Here is a 12,539-nt window from a genome sequence, read left to right as displayed (position 1 = left end):
CGTGCGGAATTTAAAGGGATTCACTTAGATCCGTTCTGGAAACTGAACACTGGAGTGTGATATTTCCGTGCATTAGAGCCTATAGGTTAAGGAGTACATAGGAAATACACTGCTGTTGATATAGAGCTTAAAATAAACCACTTTTCTTTAGGTTGTGTTGTATCACCATATCTGTGACGGCAGTCAAGATGAACTTCATTGACTGTGTGTCTGTTGCACACGTTCGATGGACATAGATTGGTCTCTTGGATTTGTTCAAACTTAAGAACAAATTTTCAAAGTACCGCAATGCATCCTCCGCATCGTTGCTTTTCCCGTCAAAGTCAGGGAAGTATTTCCGAAGTGGCGATTTTCGAACTTTATCATGTAATAAATCAACTTTATTCAAAAAGAGAATAAAGGGAGTATTGGCAAACCATTTGGAGTTCACCAACGAATCAAAGAGCATAATTGCCTCATACATCCGATTGACTCTCTCGTCCTCAAACAACATTTGGTCATACTCGGAAACTGCCAACACAAAACATGCACAGGTTATATCTTGGAAACAGTGTATCCATTTTTTCCTCTCAGACCGTTGACCACCAGCATCCAACAGCTTGAATTTGATGCCGTTGATGTTGAAATTGGTCTCTGTTATACCTGTGGTCTTTATTCTCCCCTTGAGAATGTCATCTTCAGTACACATATATTCCTCATCGGCATAGTTTTGTACATTATCAAAGAAATACGGAGACGAACCTTCCAGTTGGAAAAGATTGGACTTTTGGAAACACCTTCTAATTCCTCTATCGTAGCTCCATAGTTTTGCTATTGCATCGGCTACATCTCTTTTAGAAACACTGTTCCCACTTTTGTCTTCAATCGGACTATGACTATCGTTACCAGCATAATCTTTTAGTAATTCGTCTGTCTCCTTGTAATCATTCAAAATATCGTCAGATACTAAACTTCCATCAGTGGGGTTGCTATGCTCCATCCATCCTACATCAGCCCTTCCACTACTTTTGTTCCTTCTATCGGTAGCACTCTTCTCGCTGTATTTCACCAAATAGTCCTTCAAAAATGCCACTCCTCCAGCGGCGGGTGTGTCAATACTCTCAAGAGGTTTGTAGTGTAGAATCATTTGCTTGGAAGAGTATAACTCAGATGTCGGGTCGTCCGATTCAAGTTCTAATCCCAAATTTCTGGCTTGTATAATTAGGGTCTGCATACTAGCAACGGTATCTGCCCAAATAATGTTTTTATACTGGATTTTCTCTTGCACTGTAAATCCCCCTAAATGCAGTAACCTCATCTGTTTCAAAACTGTAGATTTTCCTGATTCACCTGCACCCAATAGTAGCATCTTTATTTGATTCTTTTTATTTGCTTTACCTTGTTGCATCATTTTCTCCAGTCTGTTATCTTGCCATTTTTGTAGCTGGTCAATATCCGGTTGCCGATGTTGGATTGATGAATTTGGAAAATTACTATCTTCTGAACTAGTCTTGTTAGGTTCTATCTTGCTAGTAGTACATCCCATGGTTTGATGATTTCTATGTTTTGAGACAATATTTATTTAAACAAAATTCTAGAAATTCACCCTGTTTAGCTGTAAGTTTGGTTGCTCTTAAATTCCTCAAAACCTCTTGCTGGTGTAACTCCAATAAGTAGTTATGTTTTAAGGGTAGATGGGCTCTTGCGAAAGTAATGTCCCACAAAAAGTTCTACAAATTTTGGCATTCTGCTGAACTCTAAAAAAAACTGTATATACTATACGAAATACTAACTGCTGGAGGAATTACTGGAGGGGAAAAATGAAACAGACCGCTACCGCATATATGCTATGTTTCATGTTGTGTTTCAGATCATGTTTCAGCTGCGGCACAGCCCCATCTGTCGGTTTACTATGTATTTTTAAGACTTTTCCAAGCTCATCACTTCTGAGATGTTATGTTTTGGATACAAGCAAACCTCTGTGTGAGATTGTCTCCATTTTCTTTACAAAAAAAGTCAATATTGTAATCTCCAAAGAACAAGCTCTCAGTTTTATATATTAGGCCTGGGTCAGGTGACTTGTTAGTAACCATATTTTCTCCTTTTGCTCCTGCTACTGTTCCTGCTCCTGCTCCTGCTCCAAAGACGCTTGATTCTGAGTCATTGTACTTGTGTGCACCAACATCATGACATGACTCCCACTGATGTAAATGCGAAACATGTCCATTCTTGATTTTTTGTTCTTCATTATGCTGTTCTATTTTTGTGACTTTTACTGTACCTCGTCCCCCTAAAATTTGATGAAAACAGTGTCTGATTTTTCCTAATAATTGAAAACCAAGAGTGATCTCATCACTTTCTTTAGATTTTGAATAGGGTATCTTAAAAATAGCATTTCGGTAAAAAGATTTATCTGCTCTCTTCTTCATGGGAATAGAGTTTGTTGTTTCCACGATGTATTTCCCTACACCGTGTTTTGCTTGGTATTCTTTTATTTCATCACAACTTTCAAAACTACACCGAACAGTTAATAAAGGTTGAGTGTGATTGTCTCTTAAAGTGGTGTCCTTTGTAAAAAACTCTGCCTTCTGAATTAAAGGAATTAAAGCAATTTCATCTTCTGAGAGAATAGAGTTAACTTCCAATGGTAGTAGATTACCTAGGTCACCCCCTTCTTCTAATTTGGGATTGTTATTAGCAACCCCATCACTACTTTTTTGAACTTTTAGTCCCCCCTGCATATCGATTTGATCCTCATCAAATCCAAAAACTACAGCCTCTGTTTGCTGGATTATATGTCGATCCCATTTCTGAAGTATCATATTATCAATTGTTTTCCCTGATGTCGGATCATTCACACCGTCACTAGGCTCAGATATAATCAAAGGCAACAAATTGCTCTGGACTCTTTTTTCACTGGTGTAACTCTCTTCACAAAAAGGTTTCTTCCGTTCTTTTCCTACAATTGGTTTACAAAAATGCAACGAAAATAGTTTTCCATAAGTGCTATCAATACTTCCTCTAAGAATTCTCTCAAAAGAATCTAGGGAATTTGTTTCTTCTGTATCAACTATATTTATTTCCTCTTTGTACCGTTCTGTAGGTTCTTCAGGGATCAGTATACATTTAACTGCTATGTTTTCCTTATCTTCATCTTGGTAAATTTCTGGGTTCCTTATAATATGAAGGTTTTGTTTTCTTTTGCTGTGTCTCTTTGGAGATAGAATGGGGACCCCAACATTTATCTGTTGTAAAGGATTTCTTACTCCACCAATATTAAAGTTGCTAGGGCTCTTCCAAAAATTATTCCCTCTTACTTGTACAAACACATTTTGAGATATATATCTGCAATACTCATCATTTCTTAATGATATCAATGGAGTATTTCTAGGTCTAGATGTGAGCAATGTAGGATCATCCTCTGGATTACCTGTGTACCAATAATATATCCACCATCTGTTCAGCTTTATACCAAATCTTCTCAACTTATTTTGAATATGACATTTTTTTCTGGAATGACTTGTTTTTGTTGTCAGCATAGTTTTTTGCAGAAATGATTCAAGAAGTTTTTGAAATTTTTGAACCAAAAAAAACAGTTATGTCACAACTTTTTTTGTAAAGTAAACAAGACTTATTTGTCTTATACGTAAACCCTATTAATGGTCAGTTAATTAGCAAAGGTTTTTGAACTAATAGAGTTTTCTATCAAGAAAAAAAAAGACAGAAATGTCAAAAAGCCCCTTATCTATACTTTGTAGATATTTCCAAATCAAATGGATGCCCCGTTGTCCTTCTTTCTGCTTCGTACCTACTGGTGTTAGTTTACTAGGATTTTTATTGTTTTTTTGCACATTTTATACATTTTAGGCTTTTTTTTTTTTTGAAATCATTCATTCAAAATAAAGTACAGTAATATGTAATATACATAAGTGTCTCCTCATATATTAATATTATTCCTTGCCCAATAAAGTTAGGAAAGTTTTGTTGATCAATTCTTTCAACTCCTTATAACTCATGATTAGACAAGTCATTTCATCTGGACTAACTAGAAGAAGGTTTTCATCAACCCCAGCATCAAGTTTGTTCAAACAATTGATAACATGAGTCAAATCGACTACTGGATTACCATTATCGTCAACTTGGTGAAAAACATAATCTTTGAAAAGCTTGATAGGATACCTTTCTCCTGTCTCAGACCATGAACCATCCTTAACCATTTCAGGTCTCTCGCTAATAAAGTCGAGTTTGGCAAATAGCCTCACCAATCTTGCGTTTTCAAGCTCTCCCATTAAAGTAGACTCCATAGCATCGCAACTATTCTGTAAACCATCTGCTAATTTAAGAATCATAGGTGCAACTAACCTTTGGAACTCTTCAATTGTCGGACTTCCACTCAGCAAATAGAGGAGTGCATCCTTAAAAGCACTAGAATACTTTAATTGAGCAACAATCTTAGCAGGGTCATCTGATGGTTCCTGAATGAGAGTGGTAGATTTGGCCAAAAAAAAGATCAACTTACCAAGTTCTAATAAGTCGGAGCTTTCAGGCGGCTCTTCTTTTTTAGCAACTGCACCTGTATTATTCAAACTATTCTTTACGTCCTTTATAATATCTTTTATGGCAACCGCAGAGAGCCTAATTCTACCTTTGTTTGTGATGATAATTTTGGATGGATTAAGTTCACCAATTGTCAAGGATAGTTTACTTGCCTCTGTTATAGCATTCAACAATTGAATGGTGTAGTTCCACAAACAATCCTCGGTAATCAATTCCGGGTTCTTTCCAGGTAAAGACATAAAGTGGTTTTCCATCAAATTGAGAGACATTGGATAATAGTCATAAATTAGAACTAGAGAGTTGTCATTAAAAGCTCTGGATGTGAAAACTTCATGAATCTTGACAACATTAGAACAATTGAGTTTTTTCCATTTCTTTACTGAGTTTAAAACCGAAGCCGAACTAATCGGAACATTTTGTAATCTTCTCATAGCATAAAGCCTGCCGTCAGTATTCGACATACATTTGTAAACAATTGATGTATAGCCAAATGATTTTGTGCTGTAGTCAAAATTTTTGTCAATCGGATATAAAGAATGATAAACACCTACGTTCCTGGGTAAATCTAATTCTGTATGTGAAATAGACTTGAGACTTTCTTCGTTTTTCATTTGCAAGTATTCTCGTAACTTATTATCAATAAATAAATCATTAACTGTTCTTTCATTAGATCGTTTATTCAATTCGATGTGTGGAGGAGGGGGTGGGGCGTAAAGAAGGAAATTTACTGGATAAGGGTTGGTGTTTTGATAAAACAACTGCTCACCAAGAGGTTGAGAGTGAAAGTGTGCATCTGTAGTTGGATTGGAAGGCAGATTTGAATCTGGAGTAAAAATCGGTGCAGTGACTGGATTAAAAGAAGTTGCTGTTGAAATCGACGACTTCAACGAGTTCATATCATTTAAGGGAGATTCATTTGATGTATGGGGTTTTCCACTAGAAACATTCAAGTCATTGGTGGGTGATCTTAGTGTAGATGCAACCGCGCTAGGCTCTTCTTGTTGAGGGTGTGTCTGATCATAATTAGGAACCGGAATGTTTGATGGGGTGAAAGTAGGTATCGTATCCAGTGATGGTGACATTGCCGAAAACTTATTTGCCGAAATCGGAGTGAATGCTGGAGAAGCAACATTAAACTTCCTAGCTGATGAGGATACACCGTTTGGCCCTATTTCGTTGGAAAAAGAGCTACTTTGCTTTAAAAGAGTGGGTTTGAAATGTTGTGCAGAAGTTACTGGTGAAGATATGGAATTTTGTTCTGCAAAAGTATTATTTGATGAGGTAATGCTAGTGTTTAATTTTGGACCATTCAAGCCCTTAGATTTATGATTATCACTCATTGATTCACTGGTGGACGCAGATGGCGGTGCTTCGATGGATGACTCTTTTGAAGCTAAGTCGTGATTATAAGAGCAGCCTTTATGCTCAAATTTACAGAAACCATGTATTTGAATGTTCCTGCATGGTATATTTTTAGCCCAATCGTATGGTGTCGAGCTCATTCTATAAAATGTGATATTATTGAGAGGGAAAGCTTCAATGGCCCTTGAATTAATGCTTCAGAACAGAGTTGGTATTCAGACTTCAAAACTTCAATAATTTCTTCGACAGGAAACAACACAAATACGATTAGGGCTCACTATGTTAACAAAGGTGGCTGTCAATTTCCAGTCCTTGGGTATCCAAAAAGTGTGGAATAGTTTGACCAGAAACAAGAATTGAAAACGAATGTCTAACACTTAGTACACCAAACTCAAAAACAAACTCATCCTCTATTATTTCTAAATAGGCGATAAAAAAGAATAAGAAAAAAAATTAAGTGTATTCATTTTAGGGGTCAACTGGGAATTGAACCCAGGGCCTCTCGCACCCAAAGCGAGAATCATACCACTAGACCATTAACCCGCAAATGAACACTCCCTCCTTCCGGGATCGAACCAGAGACCTCAAGATGTCTTGTAAACCATTACAGTCTCGCGCTCTTCCAACTGAGCTAAAGAGGGATTTGATGTCTTGTAAGAGATCAGACAAAGGACTATCTCTCTATTTCCTCATCGGGTAATCATATAGAAGGTTGAAGAAGATTGTAGAAGGTTAAACAGAAGTTCTAGAAGATAATTAAATCCCTCAAAATGCTATTTTTAAATTAAAGAATTACTATTTAAACAGAGGACATTCCATATATGTTCTCAGAGAATTAACGTATAAAAATATATAAGATATAAAAAAGCAATAATCAGATTCTAAAGTACGCACCACCAGCAACACTTTCAATTGGTAGCACCGGCTAGTTAGAAAAGTTCAACAAAGAAATTAAACAACATGAATTCAGAAGTTAACGCGATGCATGCAGGTTCTAACCCGTCGCAAGTTAACTTAAACATGGTATTCAAGGGTAACGAAAAGAACTCTGTTCGTTTAGCCCAACAATTTCTGTTCAAACTTGACATGGCCTTTAAACTACAAGAAAGTATGGGAAAGGATGTCTCAGAATTATTTAAGGTAGCAACCGCAATGCTCAACCTCGATGGATCCGCTCTCGCCTGGTTCACTAACAGGTATGGAAACTCCGAATTACCTTTATGGCATCAATTTGTCGAAGAGTTTACACTCGAATTCTGTCCAACAGACGAATTTGAGTTGAGACAAGTGGCAGCAAAATACAATGGCTGTCACCAAGGTAAAAATTCCGTGGAACAATTTATCCAGGAATTTGAAGGGTACCGGACCTTACTCCCAGGTGAGTATGAAAACGAATGGGCCACCAGAGATAGGTTTGTGCAAGGATTACGTGCAGAAATTAGAGGACGCGTATTCCAACATAGACCAAACTCGCTTGCTGAAGCCAAATTTTTAGCAAGAGACTTTGAGAAGGACTCAGCACCCAGAGCTAGAGACTTTAGATTCTCGCATCAAGATAGATGGAGAGGTGAACCAATGGAAATAGACTCCATTAAAAATAAAAATTATCGTGGTCGGAATTTTGACAGTTATAAAAGAAACAAGAATTACAACAGAAACTATAATGGTGGTTACGCTGGTAGAAAACAAGACAGAGAAAATTTAAATTAGTTAGGAACCAAAAGGTGGTTGGTTCCGATATTGCTATAAACCCACCTACAATAGAAAATGCAAATCTGCAATTAAAGAACGAGATTCAACACTCTACTAAGTTTGACAAGTATATACTAGATAACAAGGATATAGAAAATTTAAGTGTTTCGAACGTTTACATGGATAGGAAAGAACTTCCGCTTTTGAAAGTTAAAAATGAATTATTTAAGGAATGTGTTGCTTTAGTTGACAGCGGTGCGTCAAGAAACTTTTTGGATTACGAATTTGTTAAATCACATCAATTAGAAAATTATTTAGAGCCTACAGAATTTGAAGATGTTGTCGCCGCTAATAAGAAAACGATCAGCGTTAAAGGAGAATTAACCTTAGAATTACAATTTAAGCTAAGAGACGAATGGCAAAATGAGAATATTAGATTCTTAGTCTTAGAGAATATCAACCATAAAATGATATTAGGTTTCCCATTTGTTAAAGATCATGGAAATAAAGTTGACTGGGAAAATATCGAAAAGGAAACGGAAACTCCTGAAATCCCAGATATCGAAGAACAAATAGAGTCAAGCGACGAAAACGACTTAGAAGAAACACAAGAAAATGAACTTATAGGTATTAACTCCATGCGTGCAGTTAGAAGAAATTTAAAGAATGTTGATAATTATCCATTATTACTGTTTGTGCAGTCAGTTGAAGAAAAAGAAAACAATAATGTTTTAGAAGAACCTTACGATGGTGTTGATGGAATTAGAAAGAAAATTCATGAAGAATTTAGAGATGTGGTGACCAATGACCAACCCACCAGTTTACCTCCCCAAAGGGATTTGACTCACAGAATTATACTCATTGAACCTACCAGGAGTACATACAGACGCCAGTACAAATTAAGTTATTCAGAGAAACAAGAGCTGAATAAACAGGTTGATGAACTGCTAAAACAAGGTTTTATCAAGCCTAGCTCCAGTCCTTTCAATAGTCCTGTATTATTTGTCAAGAAGAAAGATGGTAGTATGAGAATGTGTGTCGATTATAGGTTATTAAACAACAATACGGTAAAAGACAAGTTCCCAATACCACGAATCGATGAATTAATCACATGTTTTGGAGGAGCTTCAGTATTTTCCAAGTTGGATTTGATGTCAGGGTACTTTCAGGTCAGAATCGCAGAAGATGATATGGAAAAAACAGCATTTTCCACAGATTACGGTCACTACGAGTGGGTTGTGATGCCTTTCGGTTTAACCAACGCCCCTAGTACTTTCCAAAGAATGATGAATAGGATTCTAGCACCTTATTTGAACCAATTTGTTCAGGTGTACCTGGATGATATTATAATTTACTCAAAGACTGTCGAAGAACACTACAGTCACATTGAAAAAATATTGGAATTGCTCAGGAGAAATAAGCTGATTGCGAAGAAAAAGAAATGCTCATTTTACTTCAAAACCTTAGGTTTCTTAGGACATCTCATTTCAAGCAGAGGTATCCAGACTGACCCTGCTAAGATAGACAAAATCAAGAGTTGGCCAATTCCGAAAAACGCCAAAGACGCTCAATCATTCCTAGGATTAGCTGGTTATTATCGAAGATTTATCAAAGATTATTCTAAGATTGCATCTCCTATAATGGAATTCGCAAATAAGAAATGTGTTTGGAAAGAACCTCAAGATAAAGCATTCGAAGAGCTGAAAGGAAAGTTGATTAATGCCCCAATTTTAGTACATCCTATTTGGGAAGATGGTTATACATTTGTGGTGCACACAGATGCTTGCGGTACTGCGTTAGGTTACGTGTTAGAACAGCTTGACCCAGATGGAAAATTACGTGGTGTAATAGCCTATGGCTCCAGGAAATTAATAGGTTCAGAATTAAATTATTCAATATATGACCGTGAATTTCTCGCTGTTGTCGAAGCATTAAAGAACTGGCGTTACTATTTATTAAATCGGCACTTTGTATTGAAAACAGATCACAGATCGTTGGTCTATTTAAAGCGACAGAATGCAATAGATAGCCATAGAGTGGCCAGATGGTTAGATTATTTAGCTGATTACGATTTCACCATTCAGTACGTGAAAGGTCCTACTAATTCAGTAGCAGACGCTTTGTCTAGGTACCCCTACGAGGAGAAAGAAGTTGGTATCAACACAATAGAATCGGTGTTAACACCAAATCAGGAACTGCTAGAACGGATCATTAAGTCGTACGATGAAGACAATGAAATTAAGGAGATATACGACATATTGAAAGAGAATTTGCCGATCCCGAAGTCAATCCATAACCACATCAAACATTATTCAATTGAGGATAATTTACTATATTTCTCAGTGGTTAAAGGAGGAAATGATCGAAGAATAGTAGTCTCCCCTAAGTCTAAGTTGGTTCAGGAAATTATTGGTAACGCTCATGACGGTAACTCTGCTGGTCATTTCGGGTATTTCAAAACATACATGAGACTTCACCCTATGTTCTACTGGCCAATTATGCTAAAAAGCGTGAAGAGATATTGTCAAAGATGTACGGTTTGCCAGAAAACCAAACCAGAGACAACTGGTCAAAGAGGATTATTTTCCCCTCTTCCAATTCCTGAAGGAAGATGGACAGACATCAGTTTGGATTTTGTCACAGGTGTTCCCAGATGCAAAAATGGACACGATATGATTTTGGTAGTGGTGGATAGATTCACGAAGATGGCACATTTCATCCCCACTAGGAAAACTGCAACCGCAGAGCAATGTGCAAAATTGATGGTAGATAATTGTTTTAAATTACATGGGATTCCAAAAAGAATGGTTTCGGATAAAGATATAAGGTTCATGAATAAATTTTGGTTTACGGTGTACAAGATATTTGGTACATCCTTACTTTTCTCGACCACTAATCATCCTCAAACCGATGGTCAAACAGAAAGAACGAACAGAATCTTAAACCAGTTACTAAGAAATTATGCGAGTAACGATCTCTACAGTTGGGACAAATGGTTGTCAATGGCCGAATTTGCCTACAATAGTTCCCATCAAGTCTCGATAGGTTCATCACCATTTGAAGTTTGCTATGGTTACTTACCAGACTCGCCAATGTTTATTTCTAGCAGTCGTGTTTCAAGTAGAAGGTACAGCAATAAAGCTGAAGAATTCGCATTAGAAATGAAAGTCATCATGGAAAATGTGAAAGAAAACATGATTGAAGCGCAAAGAAGTCAGGAAACACAGCATAATAAGTCGAGAGTGTACGAAACATTTGAAGTTGGAGATTGGATACTATTACACAAAGATGCATATGGTAGTGATAGATTGTATTACAAAATACAACCGGTATACTACGGACCCTACAAGGTTGTCAAAAAGATATCAGACAACGCTTACGAAGTTGATTTACCGAAAACGAATAAAAAGGATAGAGTAATCAATGTCAGATGGCTTAGAAGATTCTTACAAACGGATAAACAGTTTCCCAAGGTACCCCCAAGAACAATAGCTGAAGCAAGAAGTAGACTGACCGAGATTATCGGTATAGCTGGTATCGACGAAACAAACGATACATTGGATGTCTACTGGAAAGATTGTGACCCTTGTCATAGTTCAAGCATCCCATTTTCATTATTTTTAGAGATCCCAGAAGATTTACAGAGAACTTTATGGGATAATGCAAAAGCAATTGATAAGGACAATAAACTTCGGGACGAAGTTTCTAAAGCGGCGGGGTAATGTAAGAGATCAGACAAAGGACTATCTCTCTATTTCCTCATCGGGTAATCATATAGAAGGTTGAAGAAGATTGTAGAAGGTTAAACAGAAGTTCTAGAAGATAATTAAATCCCTCAAAATGCTATTTTTAAATTAAAGAATTACTATTTAAACAGAGGACATTCCATATATGTTCTCAGAGAATTAACGTATAAAAATATATAAGATATAAAAAAGCAATAATCAGATTCTAAAGTACGCACCACCAGCAACACTTTCATGTCTAAAAAAACTGCTGCAAAACTCTATTGTCAGATCATAAACACAATAAAGTTATAGACGGTTTAACATTAGCTTTTTGATTGAAGAACCAATGCCAAACAACAATGTAAATGTGTTTGATAATTGATTTAAAATTTTTCGAACATAGGAGAATTTCTTGAGTTTACGAATCTTGAATTGGGGTCCTCAATTTCAAAGTAACTCATCACACCTTGACACGAATTAACTTAACTTTAGAAATCTCTATGGAAATTAATAAATTAAGCTATCGATAAAGGAACTTGTGTGTGTAAATACAGGAACACAAATAGAAAGGAAAGAGCGGTAGGATATCTATAGACTTGATAAATGTCTAATAAATTGAAGACACCTAAAAAAGCCTACTTTTGATGGACAAAGAATGTAAACCTAATTACATCAATTCTGAATATAGGATTCTCTTAATTCTCATAGTTTGCCTAGCCGGTACTGATTTGCTCAATCGGTACTGACAAGATTTTTATAACTCTAAATGGTTCACGTTTGACTTACTCATCCCCCAAAAGGTCTTCCTGTAATTATCAGACTAATATTTATTCCGAAAATTATCGAGATGTTTGATTTAGCAATTATTTGCTTATTACCTATTCGTTGAGTAGCTTTGATAGCATTATCGTTGGAGGATTGATAGCTGTAAACTCTTTCTTAGTCGTAAAAGTTTATTTTATGTTTGTAGGGAAACTATTTGTGTTTCTTATAACATCCTGATTATGACTTACTTTTCTACAAAAAAGGCCTTTCGAATCAGCCCTCAATATATCGACAGCATTGGCACACTCGGGTAAAGTCAAGCAGGTCTTTTGTTCACTTCTTTTAAGTATTTGAAAATTTTTTTTTGGTAGAATAATCTGTTTAGTATAAAAGCAACACAACACACAAGATTTTAACTCGATGGCTTTCAAATGTGTCACTCATAAGAACTTAATG

General features: G+C 36.4%; 4 protein-coding genes and 2 non-coding genes across 6 annotated transcripts; 1 reads left to right on the top strand and 5 right to left on the bottom strand.

Moving 5' to 3' along the window:
* Positions 1 to 127: 127 nt before the first annotated feature.
* Positions 128 to 1,525, bottom strand: C5L36_0D02420 (uncharacterized protein; the record flags this gene model as incomplete). Its single annotated transcript, XM_029467116.1, has 1 exon — positions 128 to 1,525. One exon carries the CDS (start codon positions 1,523 to 1,525, stop codon positions 128 to 130), a length of 1,398 nt encoding a protein of 465 aa, XP_029322976.1.
* Positions 1,526 to 1,919: 394 nt separating this feature from the next.
* On the bottom strand, positions 1,920 to 3,518 carry C5L36_0D02410 (uncharacterized protein; the record flags this gene model as incomplete). Its single annotated transcript, XM_029467115.1, has 1 exon — positions 1,920 to 3,518. The coding sequence occupies one exon, from the start codon at positions 3,516 to 3,518 to the stop codon at positions 1,920 to 1,922; it is 1,599 nt and encodes a 532-aa protein (XP_029322975.1).
* A 411-nt stretch (positions 3,519 to 3,929) lies between these two features.
* Positions 3,930 to 6,038, bottom strand: C5L36_0D02400 (uncharacterized protein; the record flags this gene model as incomplete). Its single annotated transcript, XM_029467114.1, has 1 exon — positions 3,930 to 6,038. One exon carries the CDS (start codon positions 6,036 to 6,038, stop codon positions 3,930 to 3,932), a length of 2,109 nt encoding a protein of 702 aa, XP_029322974.1.
* A 331-nt stretch (positions 6,039 to 6,369) lies between these two features.
* On the bottom strand, positions 6,370 to 6,441 carry C5L36_0Dtrna6P. The gene has a single exon. It is a non-coding gene; the product is annotated as a tRNA-Pro (tRNA).
* Positions 6,442 to 6,453: 12 nt separating this feature from the next.
* On the bottom strand, positions 6,454 to 6,539 carry C5L36_0Dtrna4Y. The gene is given in 2 exon segments: positions 6,454 to 6,490; positions 6,502 to 6,539. It is a non-coding gene; the product is annotated as a tRNA-Tyr (tRNA).
* Positions 6,540 to 6,858: 319 nt separating this feature from the next.
* Positions 6,859 to 11,312, top strand: C5L36_0D02390 (uncharacterized protein; the record flags this gene model as incomplete). The annotated part of the gene is given in 2 exon segments (XM_029467113.1): positions 6,859 to 7,585; positions 7,585 to 11,312. Coding segments are annotated over 2 exon segments (4,455 nt in total).
* Between the last annotated feature and the right edge of the window lie 1,227 nt (positions 11,313 to 12,539).

Source organism: Pichia kudriavzevii, chromosome 4 (genome assembly GCF_003054445.1).
Source record: "Pichia kudriavzevii chromosome 4, complete sequence".
Lineage (NCBI taxonomy): Eukaryota > Fungi > Ascomycota > Pichiomycetes > Pichiales > Pichiaceae > Pichia > Pichia kudriavzevii.
This window is presented reverse-complemented; position numbering and strand designations above follow the sequence as displayed.